The following is a 22,099-nucleotide window of genomic DNA, read 5'->3' on the forward strand; positions in this document are numbered from 1 at the left end:
AAATGATTGAGCATTGATTAGATCATTGTAAAAAGCTTTTGGTTCATAAATAAGGAGAAATAAGTTTGCCTACCATTTGCTCATTGTTCATTGGTTTGAAGACAACTGTTTGACGAAATTTCAGTCATCTGTTAAAGTGTGATTTGTTTCCAAATTGGTGTAATTACTTCGAGTTCTAGTTGCACATTCATACTAGGGAATTATGTCATCATTGGAAGTTGTTTGTTAGTCATTTGTTGAAGAATATTTATGGTTAACATCTCCTCAATTAGTCTGAAAATTCTGAGACAACCACATCAGCATAACACGCAGAAATATAAAACGCATAACACGCAGTCAGAAAAGTCAAATATTCCGTGTTCTCAGTACAGGGGATATTACAGGTTCTAACTTCTAAGAACCACTTTGGGAGCTGGTTCCAAAATCCAGCCTTTTACCAAAGTGAAGTCTTTGCCTTATTTGAAAAGTGTAGATCGGTTGTTGAGTTGGTTCTTGGGACCATGAATCAGCTGAAAGCGAGGTGCCATGAACCATCAATTCATTGAAACAATGCAAGCTTCTTTCATTTGTAAAATTTAATTCTTTCAATGATTTTCATTCTTTTAGGAAATTGTATATTTCTCAAAACACTTTTGGGTCCCATAGAGGTTCTTGAAACCATCTATTTTTCTGAAATAACTTCGTAAAATGATGATGACGCTTTGTTGGTGAAATTTCCTTCATTGGGAACCATTGCAGTTCCAATCACTTCTTTCGATGCCAAATATATTCTTCAGAACTTTTTGGCTGTTGAAGTGGTTTTGGGAACTCTTTTAGTTTGCCAAAATAGAAGGCTCCAAGCCTTTGAAGGGAAATTAGTCAGAAGTTTGTTTGGCTCCAAGAACCAACCAACCGTTCAAAATATGGTGAATAGGAACACCTCCTAAAATTTAAATTTTTGACTAAGTATGGAAACAAAAACTTGGTGTCCTCACTTAGCTTATCTAAGAGCAGGGAAACTCAATTCATAGGGCAGAAAGATTTCACTTAACTAAAGGCAACCAAGGAAGAGAAAGATAGCATGAGCATTGAAGAACAAGGACTTTGTGATACATTTATATTGAAATGATCAAATATTTCCAAGTTCAAAACAAGGTTAATAGACATATATAGTATAAATTTGACAACATTCCACATAAGGAACACTCACTCATCTTTTGAAATTTGGACACATGCTGAGAACCATGTGGTTTATTTTCTCTAATACTCTATTAATCATCTCTTGCTTATGTTCCCTTGGTCTTTCATGTGTCTATTTTTTTCTATATATGAGGCAATGTTCATGTGTTTTACATTCCACATAAGTCTTTCCTCCATGACATTGATGTTCACGTATTTATGGAGTACTAATGCTCCGTTTAAAGAGCCTTTCCAAAGTGCAGTGACATTGGTTAAAAAATTAATGCTAATTTTCTCTTCTAGGATTTGACTTTTCACATTGTTTTGTTCTAACATTACAGGTATTCCTCTTTTTATTACATGAGCATATATCGAGTTTGATTCCTGTTTATTTGTTTCCAGTCATGGTTTTACTTCTTCAATATCTACTTAAACTAGTCTACTGTCAATTTATCGAATAGTATATTGCCTTATAATCCTATTTATGGTCTTTTAGGGTATTTATTTTATCCTTTGCTCCATAGCTGATCCAAGAAATTTTGAGTCTTTACAACTTGTCTACATTTTTTTAAGTATGTGTAAAAATGTGTCAAGATTCCTTAGCTTGTTGTTTGAGAAGTACATTTGTAACATAAGTGTCATGTTTCTAGCCTTGGCATGAAAGGAAGTGTAGGAATTAGTTTGTTGAATCTACTACTTGTTTTAGTTCTTACTTAGGCTTCAATGAAAAACATTAATAATTGATTCTCATTCAATCATTAGGAATTGGAGTTTATCAGGGATTTTGAGAAGTTCCTATCATTTTCTATCTCATTGAGTGATATTTCTTGTGAATTAAAACTTTCTAGGAACGATTGTATGCAATTGAAAAAGATGAAAAGGAGTATACAATGGGTGCAGAGGAGGCAAAGCTTCAAGAAACAATTTTGAAGTCAGAATGCTCAGAAACAGATACTAGAGCTCTAAAGCATTCATTATCACGATCTTATCCAGGCCTTTCCTTCCATGAAGCTCTTCAAAAAGAAAATGAGAAATTATGTCATGAATTAGAGCATATGCAGCTTCAGATGGACCTTGATAAATGTGATGTCATTAGGCACCTTATTGGTGTCACAGAGTCTGCATCTACCAAACCTCAAGAAAAGACCAATAAGAAGCAATCCATTGTCAAGTTTAATGTAGATTCCAATGGAGAGAATGCTATCCATGACAAGGTTGATGCTGAATGTGTGTACATTGAACCATTGGGCACAGAAATTGTCATTTACAAAGAGTAAGCTAATTTTTGTCATGCCATACCTTTCCATTGAATGAATGAATGAAAGATTTTAATGACGTCGACAAGACTAATTTTTTTCCGTACTTTTTCCATTGAACTTAGCATAATTTTATTTCTATGTGTTCTTGGTTTTGTAGATTCACAAAAGTTTGTAGTTTTCATCTTTTAGTTTTAAAACACATCCTTGATAAAAATTCCATCCAAAATCTTTACTTTATGCAGAGGCCGATGCTTATCAGCATATTGGGCAAAAATAATGAGCAGGAGTGAATATATAAAAGGAACTATGAATATTGTTTTTTTGCAAGGCATTTGTGTTTTTCCTGTCATTGGTTTTTAGTAGTTTGTCTATCCATTGCAATTCGTTAGAACATCAGTTACTCTCTGATTTCTTTGAGGTTTCTTCTGCATCTATGTTTTCCTGTTTTTGCCTCTAGTAACTTAAAAGTGTTTTCCATGTATGGAATGGTAACGAGGACTCTTAGTACATACTTTCTTTGTCTGCTCATGATGAGCACATGCTTATACTGGGGGGGTAAATCAGTATAATACAAACTTTTAGTTTTCAAAACTCAACAACCAAACAGGTCGGCCATGAAGACTTTGTCTTGGGCACCACCTTTCAATATTAATATGGAATCAATGCTTATTATATTTGCTCCCTTTAATCACTGCCTATTTATTGCTTCCTTTTATTAATTACTGTCCTTTCTTAAATAATTGCTGCTTCTATAATATTGTATCACTGCTTTAACCTTTATCTCTGCTCATTAATATTGAATTGCTGCATTAACCTTTATCTCTGCTCATTAATATTGAATTACTGCATTAACCTTTATCTGTGCTCATTAATACAAGTTTCATTGCCATTTTCCAAAGGAGTTTGGCTAGCATGAGATTATCAATTTAATTTATATTCCATAGTGCAGAGGAGGCATCAACATGAAGAGGAGTCAGTCAGCATTCTTTGACATACAAACTTTTCTTTTGGTCTTTTAATTGCATTCTTTACTTGAGTTTTTTTGACAACGATTAGTGGCTTTTGGCCTTCATCTGATATCATTCAAATGTCTTTGACATCAATGACAATTGATTGTCTCACCTTTGACATCAATGACAATATGTCCAACAGTTCATTAAAGGAAGAATGATTTCTGTGTCAAATAGAAACAGAACTAAAAAGTAAACAATTTCCTAAGGAATTAACCTGTAATAATGTCATCTCATCATCTTTGTGATGTGCTTCCTCATTGACACATTGTTTATGAATTCCCTTGAATCTAAGCTGTGGAATATTCAGTATATATTTCAAATTTGAAACAAATGCGCTCTATCTTGTACAGAAGAAAATGCTTCTTTAACTTACTTTGAACAATGTTTTGTTTTGCAGGCAAGATGCATCATCCTTATCTTATAATGTTGCCTATCCAAGATGGAGGAATCGCATTTTCCATTTTTACAGGGATCCTGGTTTATGTAAGATTTCTCAAAATCCTTCAACATCCAGTCTTGTATCTACAACTGATGTATAAAACTTTGCAACTATTTTATGACCTCTGTAATCAAAGAATTGACACAAAAAATTCTTATTGGTGTCATAATCTTGTAATTTTGTTTCCCTAATATAGAAAACAAGAGAAAAAATTGGAAAATAGTCTATGTCAGGGGAGTTGTCTGTAACAGGTCTTTTCAAGATGCCTGGTAGACCTTAAGATTTGGTTGAAAAATCATTTATGCTGAAGGTACAATGTTTAAGGAGTCTTTTGGAGTGGAAGTAATAGTCCTTTGGAGTGATTGCATCTGACAATAAAAATGGGCGTGCCAATTGTTAAAGACCTATACTAATCAGTCTATTTGGAGTATTTATAGCCGTCATTAATTTGAAAATCTTGTGAAATCTTTAGTGATTTGTAGGATCTACATTCATTTACTTGTGCTGGTTCATCTGTCATTGGCAGCACCCTTAGTATAGATGTTAGGTGTAAAAGGATTGATGAGGCAGATTTGTAGGACATAGAATCTAAATAAAAAAAACTGCAAGTTGAAGTAAATGGGAAAGGACAAAGCTGTGAATGGAAGACATGTACTAACACAAGTGTTGGAAAGGCCAATGTATATATACTTTGCAATACCTGCTTGGATTTGTGGATGTCAGTCAGGATGGTAATAAGGTAGCAATCCCTATTTCAACAAGGTGAAAGGTGTAGCCTTTGTTAACATTGGAAATAATAGATTTGAAAAATGGATTAGTATATTATATATAATATCTTTCACTTCAACAAGATAGCCAACCACAAAAGAAATTTTAGCACAAATTCAATAAGGTAAACATCGTTGGTTCTGAGTAGCACTCTCTTTGGTTTATATAATATTAAAAGAAGCTGGTTTTTATGTTTATTGTGCAATAAATTATAACATTTGATCAGTAGTAAAGGAATCTTATGGTGTATGCTTCAACTTCTGAAATCCATAAAACTGTTGAACATGTAGGACTAACTGTGGTTAGTTTGGGTCTATAAGCCTTTCTCTCTAGTTCTCTTTGTTTTGATTATTTCCTTTTGTTTCTCTTTGATTTTAGATTTTAGCTGTAGTTTTGGGTCCTTTTGAAACATGGATGTGTAGGTCTTTTTGTTCAATTATTCCTTTCTGTTCCATTTTAGATTCTTGATGCAGCTCTAGGCATTTTTGGAATTTGAGTTGTGTCACCTGTGAGAATCATTTTATCAACTTCCTCTTCTACTTTCTCATGTGAGAAACCTTCGATTTCTATTTTTGGTTGACAGCCTTGCCTCTTCAATGTTTGTTACTTTCTTTTGGTTGGTTGAAGCACGTTGCTATAGTCACAATAACTTTTAATCTTAAATGCAATTTCTTTGTAATTCAGTATTTGCTTCCAAATGTTGTCAAGATGCTTAAGAAGAATCTCTGTTAACAAACTCAAACTTTATTCTTTTCTTCCTTATACTTCCAATCTGAGAAACCTTTGATTTCTATTTTTGGTTGACAGTCTTGCCTTTTCAATGTTTGTTACTTTCTTTTGGTTGGTTGAAGCACGTTGGCTATAGTCACAGTAACTTTTAATCTTAAATACAATTTCTTTGTATTCCAATATTTGCTTCCCAATGTTGTCAAGAGGCTTAAGTTACGAAGAATCTCTGTTAACAAACTCAAACTTTATTCATTTCTTGCCCAACGCAAAATCGAGTTGATTTTGAAGCTCCTATATTAAATGTTTTCAAGGTCTTGTCTACCTAGAAGTTCACAAAGATATTTTACACCTAATTCCAAATAAGAGTTGTGGCAAAGTCTTAGGTATTTGTCTCTAATTTTAAAAATAATTCCAAATTCCATTTTGGATCTTTGAGATGAGAATATTCCATTGGAAATGATTTTCTATGGAAATAAGCCATATGAACAATTATTGAATGATGTTCTCTGCTACCATCCTAGTGTAACAAACCATCATGGAGAAGAAAAGGACTATTTTTGATGCGATCTAATGGTTACATAATCTAAGGCAAAAAGATGGATTGGGTCAATATGAATGTGATGTGGTAGTGCAGATGATGATGCGGAAATATTGCTAGTTGTTGATTGCTATTTCAAGGAAAAAGTTCAAAGTTCCAAAATTCAATGTGAAGTTACCTACTTGAAATCAAGTGACACCTCTAGATCTTAACATAAGTTACCAAAATGGAATCAGGTATTGGTATAAGTATGTGGGTACAACAATTTTTCTTAGGGTTGGATGCATTCATACAAAATAAAACATAAAAATCATAAATATATATGTATTTGCAGCCTAAAAAAAGGAGTTAAGTTTAGAATACCACATAGCATGCACATATGCTAAACAAAACTACAGTAAAGATTGATTACAAATTTAAAATATAGTATATTGATTCAATATCAATTTGTCAAACTCAAATGTCAAGATAAAAACTTATTATTCAATGTAAGAATAATATAATGGGTTTGCATCAAGACCAAGATCATTATTATCATTGACATTAGATGATTGTTGTGACGTTTTCACACATCGCCCCATTGCAAATGAGGACCCATGTTTTTTGCTTTTTAGGGTTTGTTTTCTAGGTCTTTTAGGGTTTTGTCAGTTGGCCTTTGCATTTTTGAGTGCTGTCGAGGAGATCAATAGGATAGCAGGTCCTGTTGGAGTGAAGTCCTGATCCTGAAATTTTGGCTAAGTCTGAAAGTCCTGATCCTGAAATTTGGTAAGTCTGGAATGTCCTGATCTTGAAAATTTGACTAAGTCTGGAAACTGAAAAACCTCAAAAAACTAGATTTTGCTATATAACTCCTGGAGGTCTGAAACCACTCTCAAACATCCTGAAAGTATATATGGAATATAACTTAAAGTATAAGAACTTATACTTAAATGTTATATTCCATAAAAATTATCTTGATAGAGAGTTCAAAAAGTCAAATTTCGCTCCTGTCCTTCACTGAGGATCCAGAGCGAATTTCGCTCCTGTCCCTCTCCAAGGGTCCAAGGCGAAGCGCTCCTGTCCCTCACCAAGGGTCCAAGGCGAAAAGGCTTATTTGAGTCATTCCTGACCTTGTTTGGTCAAATTGGAACATCAAAGGCATGGTGAAGGTCGAAATGAACGTGATAGAGCATCTAGACTTGATTAAAAGCAATGAAATGATGGAGTTTTTGTCTAGAGAGGTAAAAGCGCTCCTGTCCCTCACTGAAGGACCAGAGCGATTTTCTTTATATGCACAATTTTAGACCTTTTTTGGACATTAACTTTTATTCATAGCATGAAGTAAGGTGAAATCTTCCCTAGCAAAAGAATTTCGAGATGAAAAGTGAAAAGATTTGGCCTAGAGGGCAAAATTCGCTCCTGTCCCTCACTGAAGGACCGGAGCTTGAATTCCAAATATGCATTACCCTTGCAAGATTTAAGTGATTTTACGATTTGAACAGGTCAAGGGAAGTGTGTTCTGCCCGTTGAATATAACTTAAGTGGGCCACGAAGGAGAAAATCAACCCAAAAGATAATAGGCGCTCCTGTCCCTCACCAAGGGACCAGAGCGATTTTCAAAAGATGCTTTTGTCCCTCTCCAAGGGACCAGAGCGATTTTCTCACAGGACAAATTTCTAGCAAAGGTAAAGCGAATTTCAAGTTTGAGGTGAATGAAGAAAGGCATAATCGGTCCATTGGAGATAATTTCGAAGACTAGCAAAGCATAAGTGAGCTTATAATTGCAAAATTGCTCCTGTCCCTCACCAAGGGACCAGGGCGAAAAACACATTAACAAGCCTTCCTCCTCAAATTGGGACGAATCCAGGTCAAGGCACAAGATTGGAATGATATTTAAAAATGCTTCAAGGAGGAATGAAGTTACAAAGACCACGAAATTCGATGAAAATTGGCTAGGGCGCTCCTGTCCCTCTCCAAGGGACCAGAGCGATGTTATTGATATCCATTATTTTCCCCAAGCTTGAGCGCTTTCTTCAAACAAATCGCATTAAATGCCAAATTCACTAAAACCTTGAAATATTTTAATTAAATTGGCATTTAATAAGGGTGCGTTGGTATTTGATAATTAATTTAAGCCTTAGAAAATCGAAATTTTTAATTATAAAGGCATTTAAAATTAATTATTAAATTAAAATTCAAAATGGGAGCGCTTAAGGTATCATTTTAATGTTTTGGGGCAAGTCGGCCTTCTCCTTTTATTAATTTTGTTTATTTTTGGTTCTATTTTACCAAGTCGGCCTATGGATAATGAAATGGTGAGCGCCTATATAAGAGAGGTGTGTTGAGCGATTTTAATCCATCATTCACTCATCATTTCAAATGCGATTTGGAAGGGCAAAGAAGAAGTGCGAAATCTAGCTGGAGTGGAGCAAATTTCTACTAAGTGTGGAGACTAAGGAGGGCGAAATTCATATTGAAGACTATTGAAGAGGCAAATTTCTTGCTAGATTGGAGGATAATTTCCAGATTTTTGAAGACATTTGAAGGCGAATTTCCCGAAATCTAGCTGGAGTGGAGCAAATTTCTACTAAGTGTGGAGACTAAGGAGGGCGAAATTCATATTGAAGACTATTGAAGAGGCAAATTTCTTGCTAGATTGGAGGATAATTTCCAGATTTTTGAAGACATTTGAAGGCGAATTTCCAGATCTTGAAGAAGCTAGTGGAAGATGGAGTTCTTTTCCAAGCTAAAGGGGGCGCATTTTGCTAAAGGGAGTCTTGATCTACATTTTGCCTAGCGAATTCTCCTATTTTTGCATCATTTTTTAGAATTAATTCCCAAGTGAAGGTATGGCGTAATCACCTTGGCACCATTTTTGAAGATTTAAATTTTGCTTTGAAAATCCTAAATTAGGAAATGATAACTCAAGATTTATCATGAAGTTTCCTAAATTAGAATCTTGAATCTTCCTTTCTACACTTCAAGATATATTATTAATTGTGAAATGTTGTGTAGGTATCAAGATGGCGACTCCCAAGCTCGAAAGATCTACAAGTCGGAAGACTCTCCTCAAGGAAAATCAAGCCAGATCAAGGACGATCAAGCAAGGACAAGGGCGACCTCCTCCAGCCTAGCATCGACAAGGACGGCCTTCTTTGGACTAACGTCATCAAGGGCGACTTCTCCAATCCAGTATTCCAAGGCGAGGTACAACAATCATCTTGCACATCAAGGACACAAGAAGTTAGAACAAGGGTTCGTTGAAGAAGCAGATAGTTCCAGATGAATTAATTAAAGCTAGCTTCTCAACAACATCAAGTTGAATATCTACCAAGTTACAAGTGTCAGACGAGGTGGCATCCTAGTCATCACTTCTCCAGTCAGTGTGGTCCACCTCAGCATTTCCAGATTCAATGTACCTAACTCATGGAAGGTGGCACAAACTCCGATGTACCTACCCCAGCTATCCATTGGTTGAATTTTCTAGAGAGAACATGTGTCCAAGCAATACAATTTTATCATTGGTCAAGCATTAAATGTTATGTAATGGTTGTAACAAACCCTAATTAGGGTTTTCATTGTTGAATCTTGGCCATTGATCTCGAATTGATTTTAGCCATCGAATTGTATTGAGGGCACTATATAAGCCCTGGCATTTCATTTTGTAAAGGCAATAGTTAGAATAGTTAGGAATAGTTGGAAGCAGTTAGAAGATAGAGAGAGAATAGCAATTAGAGTAGAGTAGAGAGAGAAGGCAAAGATTGTTGCCAAGATGTTGTTGTAAAAGACTTGTAACTTCATTGAAGAAATGGTGAAATTTATGGGTCGATTCGACAATTTGCATGGTCTTTATACTTCTCATATTTGATTTCATGTTAGTAGATGAGTGGAAGAAATGTGCTTGATTGATGGTGGAATTCGTATATCCATACTACTAGCAGTTTGTTGATTGCAAACTTGCCTTGTGTAGTCAACTGGAATCATTCAGCTTAAGCTTAACTTCAATTGTCACCTCTTCATTGATATGCATCAACCAGATGGTGTCTATGCCTGCAGTGATGATTTGAACATCATAAAGCTTTCCTTCGAAGATCGCACTAACCTTGTGGAGATGTTCCTGTGATGTCAAAACAAGACTTAGTTAGAATTTCATCAAAGATCATTCATTGCTCTTACATTCTTAGTGTTAAGATTAGATCTTTTCCTCACCCTCATCTTTTTTCCTTTTTTTTCAAATCTAAGCTAGTAAGAGCCTGTGTTCCAGCAATATTCAAAGTAGATCAGACGTTCAATCATCAAATGTAAGTCCCCTTGTGATTCCAGCAAATCACATCATACCACAGAGAGCTTATCCACACGTAGAGATCCTACATCGAAGAACCTTGAAGTCATCCTGATTGATCCTTTTCGCGATATCTTCAGCATTCAGAGACTTTACTCAAGAGAGGATAAGGTACCCTTGGGTATTTTATTCTGTGTTTGATAGTGTACAAAATACACGTCAATTTGTCAAACTCAAATGTCAAGATAAAAACTTATTATTCAATGTAAGAATAATATAATGGGTTTGCATCAAGACCAAGATCATTATTATCATTGACATTAGATGATGAAGGTAGATTAGAAGAACCATAAGCAGCCCCCCCCACTCATAGTAAATATATGCTAGCTGTTTGATTCCTCAAAAAGTGAATGGCTACATAATGAGAGGAAATATGTGGCATTTCTTACTTTGACATTGTGGAACTACTTTTCCGTCAAATAAAATGTAATGTTATTTTTTCCTTAAATGACTATCAATTTATGGTTTAAGGTGCCATTTTGATGGTCAAAAGCTATATCACAAGGTTTGTGTTTCTATTTAAATTTGGTTAAAAAACATTTAGAATAAATTGGTCAATCAATAAAATTTGAGAAAAACATCAAATAATATAATTGTAATATTTTATGTATATAAAATTTAAAATATCAAATATATCAAAATTAATCAAACATTAAAAATATTTAAATTATTAAATATAATTTAATTTTAATAATTTAAATATATTAAATATTAATTATACTTGAAAATTATAAATTGTAATTAAAAATTACAACCTACAAACAAAATCACATAAATTCTATTAAACATAAAATTGAAAAGTTAAATTATTGAAAAATTTAAAACTTTATTTATAAGAGTTTTTAATTTAAATATAAAACTAAAACAAAATCATATAAATTTAAAAAACATAAAATAAAAATAAAAAAAATAAAAAATTAGAACATAAAAGAGAAAAACAAACATGTAATTTTTTCAAATGCAAAATCAAAACCTTAAAGCTAAAACTGAAAAACAAAACTTCTTTAAATGTCACTTCATTGCCACCACACACACACTTTGTTTTCACCTACAACCATGGTCCATTTGATTTTGTTTTTGCAAATGATGAGATCCAAGCCAAAGGAGACATGAATGCAAGTAGTTTTTGAATGATGGAAAAAACTTCATAGGAAACCAATTCACAAGGGCATAAGTGTAAGGATATGACATTGGTTGTGAAAGAGAACTGAAATCCTTTGAATTGCAAACGTAGTGTACAATAAAATGTTCAACAGTGGTGGTTGATGGTAGAATAAAATAGCACAAAACATGTTGCCAACAATTTTATAATGTTTTATTTCGAAAAATGGTACAAGGTAAATTTTGAGAATTTTTAAATGAATTTTGTGGTGATTTTAAGTGTTCACCAGATTTTTAATTTCAAGGATTAAATCCAACAAACATAGTGACTCAGATCAAAAGTTAAACTGAATGCATTGAAATTGTTTCCTATGACAGGAATTGCCTAGGTATTCTCATAAATGATTCCAACCAAATTTGTGTGCATAAAAATTGTGCCCTAGAGAAATCCATAGGCAAGGATTTTGGCTGATTACATCTCAAAATCTCAATACTGAAGTGTCTTTGATAATTGCATTGCTATTGTCATGAATGAATCAAAGTCAATTGAATTTTATGGTTGCATCATTTGTATTAAAAATATAATCATGTCATTTCATGTTCTGCATTCCAGGCCTTTTTACATGCATGTATCCTTGTGGGACATTTGTTGATATTGCAGAGTTTGTTTCTGACGGTAAAGTATGTAAGTATGTTCTCTCCTGAAATAGTCTTTTTACATACATAGGATTACATTATCTTTGATTCTTTAAGATAAATGGATGGCCTACACTGAAATGAGAACTTTGTGTTTAAGTTAAAAAAAGTTGTGTGATGTCCCCAATTGAACAACCTTAGGAAATACATGATTTTTCGAACACATGCAAGCTGAAATGATAAACAAATACCAAATGTAGATACCAAACCCTGTTGAAATTAATGCTAATCAGCAATATGTCATAATTGCAAAACCCTTTTCAATCAAAATACACATCTTCCAACATCCTGCACAAGCTGATATGTGTTTTGGAACCCTCAAATGATGAAATTCATGAATTATAATTGTGCAAGCAGATCTGATGTATAATAGCTGGTAAAATATGTGAAACCCTTGTGTACACTCATAAATGCACCATAAATTATTAACTAAGACAGATTTGATTGTTTTTTTTTCGATCGGTAAACGGTACTTTGTATTGATATTCCAAAAAACAGTCGATTACAAATGATATACAGCCAGACAGAGCCCTCCAAAAAAACTTGCTACAAAAAAGCAAGACATATACAGTCTGCTAAGTAGATACAAAAAACTGTCAAGATGTTCATAACAAAAACCATCAAACAGAAACTACTGTGGTGCATTAACCACCACAATCTCCTTGCCTTTCTCGCATCCTTCCATGGTACGCACACGCTGGTCCTCCTCATCGACATGGTCATCATGGGCTTCTGAGGGGAGGCCAATCCACAACAACCTACCACCTGTGATGTTCTTGGAGCTTCGAGGCCTTCTGCGTTTCTTCTTTGGAGAGGAACTTGAGCTTGAGTCCCCACCTAGTTGCCTTCCAAGAGAGGGGCTCCATTTTTCCAGCTCCAGTTGAATTTCAGCATTCTCCCACGACCTTATGTAGTCCTGCACTCCTTGCATACCGATTTGGGCTGAAGCCCTACGAACTTCTTTAGTACAGTTCACACTCCATAACAGAAACAAATGTAAGGGGGGTTGGAAATCACACCAATGCAGCCAAACACCATTCGGGCAAACAAAGCCTTCCCCATCCCTTGCCATCTTGATGAAGCTTGTCAAGTCTCCTCTCCATTTTTCCTTCACACTATTCAAGACCAACCAATGCACTCGGTTCACCCCTAGTAGCTCAAAGGCCCACGTAGTAAACATGGAAGCTATATCCACATTAGTGTGGTATTTGAATTCACCCCGCATATATTCGTCCCCAAGAACAATCTTCACTCTGTTGAGAAAATCCCGGTCTTGAAACCTGAAGACGTTTGAAAGATGCTCATCAGAGATGGCACCCCAAAAGGCCACCATAGGACGCGTCGCCTTAAGAGAAAAGTTCGGCTCCATCACTGAAACAAAACACTAATCCTGCACAACTGACACTCCTGCAACTAAGTTGTCAAAGACTCACTTCTCTACGCTCATTAACCAAGATCAGTTTTGCTTCCTTACCACGATAACTCACTTCATAATTGCATATCATCCTTCGATATCCTTGAGACATTCCCCGACTGCACACCATTAATGCGAGTACCCTTTTCGCGTGTACATCACATCTGGCCAACTCTCCAGCACTGCCACCCTGCCTGATAAAACAACCCGCCTACGCGGAGGAATGTGTCATGTCCCCTTCTTGATCGTTATTTATAATCTAAATGAAACAATTATTATTATAAATTAATATAATCAACAAATGATTATTTGAAATTATTAATATTTAGTTATTAAATATTATTATTAATATTTATTAATATTTAATTATTAAATATTATTATTATTATTCACAAAATATTGAAAATTATTATACACAAATTATTTAGTAATATGCGAATCACATTTTATTATTAATAGAATTATTCACAATTTATTAATATTGAGCATTACCTCTATCAAAACTTGTTTATTACAAAATCACCGATCATATTATTAATGCATCGGGCTGTGTTTAATAATGACAAATTTAAATTAGAGAAGGCACGACTCAAGGGGGAGTCATATCCTTTAGGAAGGGTCGTGGCTTGTCAAGAAAATTAAATAACCTGACCACCTTCCTCCAGCAAGATACACGGGAAAGTAAGAAGAGCACAATATGGAAAGAAAGAAGACGCTGGCAGTCACATTGACTGAGAAAACTCTACGGTATGAATATGTGTGTTGCTAATGATTTTGTATGATGCTGTTTAATATTATTAATACAATTCAGTATTGTTAATACAATTAACATTACTAATACAATCTAATATTGCTAATACAATTCAATATTAATACTACTAATACAGTTAATATTAATACAATTTAAAATTGTTAACACAACTCAATCCTGATAGTATGTAATAATATTATTAATGTGATGTAACTGTCATAACCCCTCTTTGGACATTGGATTAAATAAAAACGATAATGAAAACATTTATTAATTAACATTTAATAATATTGGAAAATCGTCTCATTTATGAGACTTCACGATTTTCCTTTAATATATGATTATTAATATTTATTATTAGTTATGATTATTATTTATTATTATTGTTTTATTTTAATGTAACGTTCATATTTCAATTATTAATATTATATTAACTATTAAAGAAGTTTTACCATTAAAACATAAAATAGATATATTGAATATATTACACTGACCGAGTCAACTTAGCTCACTAATTAATATACATTGTATTATGTATATGAATCAACTATTATATGATTCGATTCTATGAGATAATTAATATGAATTGATTAATATATGAATCGATTCTATGTAATGCTTAATATATAAATCAGTTCTATGTTATGATTAAATATGAATCGACTCTTTGTTAAAACGTGTTAACTTAGTCTTTTAGACGTGTTAATGCTTGACCGTTCTAAGTGGGGGGAGACGTATTGGTTAATATCGTTTATGGTTGTTTGTTATTAATTATACATAACCGATTATATCTGTATCGGTTTGGTTATTAATTCCGATTACATTTACGAATCGGTTTGTCTTCAAAGCCATCGGTCTCTTGGTAAAGAGTCATGAGCTCTTAGGAAGACTTTAAGTTTCATATATAAGTATGATATATCTCTTTTGGAAAAAAAGGGGAGGAGGACATCAACAAGTCAATAATATATTGTATACGTGAATATATACATATAGATCGGGGGAAGTTTGTCTATTATTAGTGATCCATTTTGGATCGCTCCTTGTGAGCAATTACCTTGGGCATACTATCAATTGCATAAGGTACAAAGTCAGCAGTCCGGGAGAACACCATATCTTATTATAAAGGAAGAAATACCACGTGGGAGGCCTCTGATCTGACAGAGAAATCAGAATTTAAGGAAAAAGACTTCAACAGTAATTTAAGTTAATTAATATTAGAAGGAGCTTGCCAAAGTGCTTTGTGGGCCCACCCAATAATTATTCAGAATATTATAATAAAAGAATCTTCCAATAGTATTTGTAGAAAAGGTTGAAGATTTCACAACTTTTGTTGTGTGTTTTAGCAGCAGCTCCACTATAGGGAATGGGGCCCACTTGTAATATTTGGAGATATTGTTTGTGTTTTCAATTTCAACACCACTTAAGCTTTTACAAGGAATCTGGGAATTTTTGTTTGTGATTTGAGCCAAAGGGTTAACAAATGTTTAAGAGGAGTCAACAACATGCTGAAGAATTTTGCTTGGGAGAGTGCCAAGATAAGTACTACTCTTTTAAATTCAATATTTTAATGAAATGTGTTTTTTTTAAATAATTTTATGTTTATTAATATATTATCATTCTCACTTTAATTTGAAATTGATGTCTCAGTATTAAATTATGGTAAGTCTTAAATGGGGACATTACAGAATATCAATCACCATGGTCTGTCAACCTGTACCGCCGCCAAGATGCATTCAAAACTCAACATTAAATGCTCGTCATCTCAATTGAAACAGATAGTCTCTATCAAAATTTAGCCCCAAGATATCGCCTCTACTCGGATACTGATATCCTCATCACCCCAACCTCCAAATTCAAAGCCTCGTTTTCACGTCTATCTGCCTCTTGAGTGCCACCTCGAAGAGTGTGGGATATCTTGAAATCATCAAAGGATTTCAAGCAATACGAGATCATATCGATATCAAGACTTATTTTCCAGCTAAGCGAACTACCACAGATAATTGCATTAACAATCACAAGGGAATCCCCCTCTAGATGAAGCTTAGTCATCCCTATTCGACAAGCCAGAAGAACAGCAAGAATGGCCGCTTTGGCCTTAGCTTCGTTATTTGGACCATTTGGCAACCTTTGCCATCCTTCACCAATTATGACCCCTAGAGAGTTCTTCGCAACACATCCAGCACTCGATGGTCCCGAATTACCCTTGGACGCACCGTCGAAATTGATCTTTGTCCATCCATCTTCCGGGGGTGTCCACTCACCCCAGTGTCTACCGGATTAACCCGATCCTGCCCATTAACGGGCGAGACATATTTGATTGTTATGATAGAAAATGAGCATCTTTTATAGCAGATATCATATCTAGAATGAGGTGCTAAAATGTTAAATTAATCCCATGACAAATATTCAACAACAATATTCCTCTAGATAGCAATTTAGGCAAGCTTCAATAGTTATTTACCCAGAAATTTCATTTATAGTAGTTCATACAGCTACATGGAAGGGTACAAACCCTTAAAATGGATGTCAAGCATGCAAAAATGGAGCTCAAACTATATAGTAGTGATTGGAAAATGCATGATTGAGTCTGTAAACACCCTTAAAAGATTCCAACATGTCTGAAACTTCTATCAACTAGTAGCAACTCTTAGATATAAGGATTATAACCTTAATTCCTGGAAATCAGCAAGGTATTGGCTTCTGTAAATGACTGATACCAGCAATTGAAAGCCTAAAAACCCTAGAAAATCAGCTACAACATTAATTGCATGGAAAAAAAGATATCCTATTTGTTAGGGGTAAATAACGTATGTTAGTAAGAATAAGATTTATAAGTGTGTTATGTTGTGTTTATGTTATGTTTGTCGCCGAGAGGTTCCCGTCAAGTAGTTGGGAGTTGGTGACGGTTGGCAACTTGACCAACGGTCGGGTCTATATATTGTTTGGTTGGAACCTCGGCAGGGGGATTATGTATGGACAATTCTGGACACTAGAATAAAGATATAACTTTTCTGGTTTAAATATTATCATTGTCATTTATGTTATGATGTACAATTGTTCTGGTTCAAGAATACTTGGTACGTGCGGGAAATACTGTGTTATCTGATTATTCACCGACTATACATTTAGGACTAAACACTATTTATGTAGATCCAATGATATAAACAACACATGCTTTGAAACCCTAGGCACAATACTTGTTTTGGATGTGAATACTGATAAAAGGTTGGATGTGTAGCATCGTAAATTGTATTCGCTTACAATTTCTTCCTCACCTAGACCTCACTTTGGTGCTTCGGCATCTGATGCTCAATGTCTGTCTCGATTCTGCTCATGCCACCTATCAATCTCACATTTACCTCCTTCATTGTCTCCCCCCTCATGCTGGAGTCTTGATTCTCAAGACCAGGGCGTCCAATGCCGTAGCCCTCCTAATCATGACCCATTTAGGGTCCCCACAGTGGTCACTTCATGTGAGCGAGAAAATTGACCTCTTTTCGGCCTACTCCGGAAATTCAACTAATATTTGGGCAGTCAAGTATAAAAGGAGGTCTACCTCTCATTTGAAACCTAACTTTCTCAAGAGGCAAAACTATGATCCTAATTCAATTCAAGTTAGCAAGCAATCAGTCATTCATCAAGCATTGGAGCAGAAGTAAAGTCAAGTTATGCATTCAAGATGACATCCATGATCAATCTTCTTTGAAGGCATTCTACAAGACAACCTTAAAAACCTTGCATGAGGATCAAACACAACTTCATCAAGGTATATTTCAATTATTAGCATTGTTGTTTTAGATTTGACCTTTCCCTCAAAAGCAAAACATTTTGTAGCAATTTCCATTTCAATTCATATTTCAATTTAAAGGTTAATTCCTAAACCGAGAACCCCTATCCCCAACATCTTTCCCTCTCTTTTTGTGTGTAGGAAACAGGTGTAGGAGTTGTACTTGGGAATTTCGGCAGAGTTGATAGCGACGAATAGGTTCAACTTTCGATAGAAGAAAATTCAGAGGACCAAGGCGAATATTACTACCTGGTCTCGAAAAATTAGGTCGAACTTTTGGGAATAGGTTCTAAACATCTTTTGGCCAAATCTTAGTTTGTGGCTCCGTGGGATATCTGTAGCAGTTTGTTGTGGATAGTTGACTTCAATTATTCATGGTTTTAACCTAATTTCATAATTACCTTCCAAATTCAACTAAGAAAGAGGATAACTATCCCAACTAGTGAATCTAATCAGAATTTCAGCCCTTTTCTTATTTGGATTGTGGCTAAATCAATTAGGTTTACTCCTCTTGCAATGTATTGGGTTAATTTGGTTATTTAGTGGTTTTATTATCTTAAAACTCTAATTCCTAATTTTCGACCCATTACAGGGTGCAACATTGAATATCAATTATATTGCAGTTTCAAACTCTACAATAGAAGCAACATCAAGAGTCTGTCAAAATCTATCAATGTAATGTCCCCTTATTTTATGCTTTAAGAAATAGGGACATTTATCTTACAAAGATCAATTGCAAGAGACTTCTTTCCTCATTTCAGTATTAATACTTATAAATAATAATAGCGATGCAAGAATGACTTAATACACAATAATTTCCGCTTGCATTATGATGATATGAAGTCAATATCAATGCTATCTTTGTTAATGCATGATAGCTTCGGTAAGATAAATGATTGAATGAGAGATAAATGAAGTCTCTCATTCAATCATTTATCATATTGATAATTATCATAGAAACCTTCAAGCAATTAATTCCTCTTTGATAGCCATTCTACATTTGCATATAAATAACCTATTTAGTTCGATCAAATCCTTAACATTGATAATCATACTATATCATTTGTTTATGTTCATTGATTACTAAATCATTTTCATGCATTCCGATTTGTATCGATTAACATAATTGATAATAATAAATGATTAATCAAACACTGATTAATATCGGGCTATATGTGCTCCATTATATATCGGGTGGCATGATAAAGTTTACCAATAGTTATCGGTTGTTAAGTATACACCGAATAGTTATCAGCTGTTAAGGCTAAACACATGCCGATAACTATCGGTTGTTAGTATTATGCAAACACCGATAGTCATCGGGTGTTAAATACAATCATACACTGTTTGGCATAGATCGATAGTTATCGGGTGTTGAACATATACCGGTTGGTTAATAAACGCCATGCACTATTATAGCGAAGGGGCACGATCAAGTGATGTCTTGATCGGCCATGTCCAAAAGACATGGCTGGTCAAGGCATCGCTTGACCGTACCCAGCCCACTATATATGTCAAATGGTATGTGTGAGAATGGACAGAGAAATTTATAAATGCTCCTCTCACCTGTCACATAAAAGAAGATAATCAGATTCATAGTATAATTTAGTAATAGATAAAACAAGATAATACTAAGTAGAATATAACTTGCATATTGAATGTAAATTGAACATCATTAACATGGTATCAGAGCTATAGTTAAATCGAACCTGAGGCTGTTCAATTTTACGTAAAATTCAAATCAAGCATATATTCAAGATCACAATTCTATCAATGGCTAGCGCTATCAGATTTGAAGACAGGCTTGTAGGAGGTGATGACTTCTCCGCATGGAAATTCAGAATTCAAATGATTCTAAAAGAAAATAAAGTTGAAACATTTGTAAAAACTGAAATTGAAGAACCTGAGACTGAACCTGACAAAGCAATTTGGAGAGAAGGAAATGATAAAGCTATCAAAATCATAGTTGATGGGGTGAGGAACAACATTATGCCCATTATAAGGAAACATGAAACAAACTTCAATATGTTCAAAGCATTTGAAGATGCTTTTGAGATATCTAATGCTAGTAGAACCTTGACTCTAAAAAGAGAGATAAATCACATAGCCATGACAAAAGGAGAATTAGTCAATGCCTACTTCATGCGAATAGCTGCCCTAAGGGATGAACTAGCAACCCTTGGATATGAGATCCAAAGCAAAGAATTAACACTCATTGCTCTAGATGGGTTGCCTAGCATATGGGAAACATTCGTCCAAGGCATCAGTGCAAGGGATAACTTTCCAAAGTTTGATAGGCTGAAGGCTGACTATCTCCAAGAGGAATCAAGGAAAAATAAGAAAGGGATCAAACAAAAGAATATAGATGAAGATCTCCAAGTTCTTAATACGAACTCAAATAAGAAAGGCAAGCAGAAGCAATTCAAAAAGAGAAAAGGGCGTCATGGAAAGAACTCCTTCAAGAAAGACCTCTCTCAAATTCAGTGTTACAGATGTGACAAATTTGGGCACTATGTTGCCAAATGTCCAGAAAGAGCTAAACAAGCCACATTTGCCAAAGTAGGAAAATCCAAAAAGGAAGAAGACTCCGAGAAGTATGTACTCTATTCAACACTAACAAATCATGCATCAAACAAAGTGAACTCCTGGGTGATTGATAGTGGCTCATCCAGACACATCACAGGATTTAGAGAAGTACTAGACTCCATGAAAGAAGAGAATGATGAGGAAGTAACTATCAGAGACGATTCTACACACCCTGTCAAAGGAGTTGGAACTTGCACCATCAAACTAAAGTCGGGTGTATCATTACAACTTAGAGGAGTGCTATATGTTCCAGGCATCAAAAGAAATCTAGTCTCAATATCAGCACTGGAGGACAATGGATACAGAGTAACCTTCATGGACAACAAAGTACTGGCTTGGCCAAAGAACTTATCCATCAAGAAAGCTAAAACAATTGGTCAAAGACAAGGCTATTTGTATGAGCTATGTACAGAACCCAACTTAGCCCTAATTCATGAGACCACAGATGCAAATGAAATCTGGCACAGAAGACTAGGCCACCTAAATTTTAGAGCCTTATCATCAATGAGGGACCTTGTCACAGGTCTACCCAAGTTAAAGCAATATCAGTCAGGGGCATGCACAGGATGTGCCCTAGGTAAGAATACTAAGGGTGCTTTTCAGAATAGTACTAGGAAAACAAGTAAAATTTTAGAGTTAGTTCATTCTGATGTGTGTGGACCTATGTCCGTACCTTCATTCGGGTGATTTCTGTATTATATAATTTTTGTTGATGACTACTCTAGGAAAACTTGGATCTACTTTCTAAAATATAAAGAATTAGAAGAGATCCTTAATAAGTTTAAAGAATTCAAATCACTAACAAAGAACTACTCAGGGAATAAAATTAAAACCCTAAGAACTGACAATGGGGGGGAATACACATCAGAATTATTTAAAGAGTTTTGTAAAAATTCAGGGATTAAGAGGGAGTTAACAATACCCTATAACCCTCAACAAAATGGGATAGCTGAAAGAAAAAATAGGACAATCGTTGAAGCTGCCAAAGCTATGATTCTTGATCATAATCTAAATATCAATCTTTGGGCAGAAGCAACTAGCACTGCTGTATATATTCAAAACAGATGTCCCCACTTTCATCTTGAAGATAAAACCCTTGAGGAAGTCTTTACTAAATCAAAACCTAATATTAGCCATCTTAGGATATTTGGATGCTCTATCTATACTCATGTACCTAAGGAGAAAAGATTAAAACTAGAGCCTTCTAGAAAAAGGGGAATCTTTGTAGGATATAGTGAAACCTCCAAAGCTTACAGGATCTATATACCTGGTCAAAAGAATATTGAACTAAGCAGAGATGTGATCTTTGAAGAAGACTTAGCCTTCAAAAGAGCCCAAAGCTCTCTAAACTCTGAAGTCTATATACCTACCCCTAGCATAGATAGAGATCCTATTCCTGAGCTTCAGAGGGAGAATCCTGAGGAAACTATAAGTGATACTCAAAGTCCACCTAGAGAAAACCTCAAGGAAAGACCACTATGGGCCACCAAAACTGTAGCAGAAGCTCAGAAGTCTGTTGCTCCTTCAAGAACCTTCAGG

At 34.8% G+C, this 22,099-nt stretch overlaps 1 protein-coding gene across 4 annotated transcripts in view; it reads left to right on the top strand.

Moving 5' to 3' along the window:
- Positions 1-22,099, top strand: part of LOC131072047 (cell number regulator 13) — a 182,377-nt gene that overhangs the window by 50,746 nt on the left and 109,532 nt on the right. For 3 of the 4 annotated variants that reach the window (XM_058008078.2, XM_059218486.1, XM_059218485.1), the window contains exons 2-4: positions 2,007-2,431; positions 3,828-3,913; positions 11,940-12,011. In XM_058008078.2, the coding sequence (XP_057864061.2) occupies positions 2,007-2,431; positions 3,828-3,913; positions 11,940-12,011 (583 nt within the window). The remainder of the gene's footprint in view (positions 1-2,006; positions 2,432-3,827; positions 3,914-11,939; positions 12,012-22,099) is intronic. The other variant, XM_059218487.1, reaches the window with a different exon arrangement.

This window comes from Cryptomeria japonica, chromosome 3 (genome assembly GCF_030272615.1).
Source record: "Cryptomeria japonica chromosome 3, Sugi_1.0, whole genome shotgun sequence".
Lineage (NCBI taxonomy): Eukaryota > Viridiplantae > Streptophyta > Pinopsida > Cupressales > Cupressaceae > Cryptomeria > Cryptomeria japonica.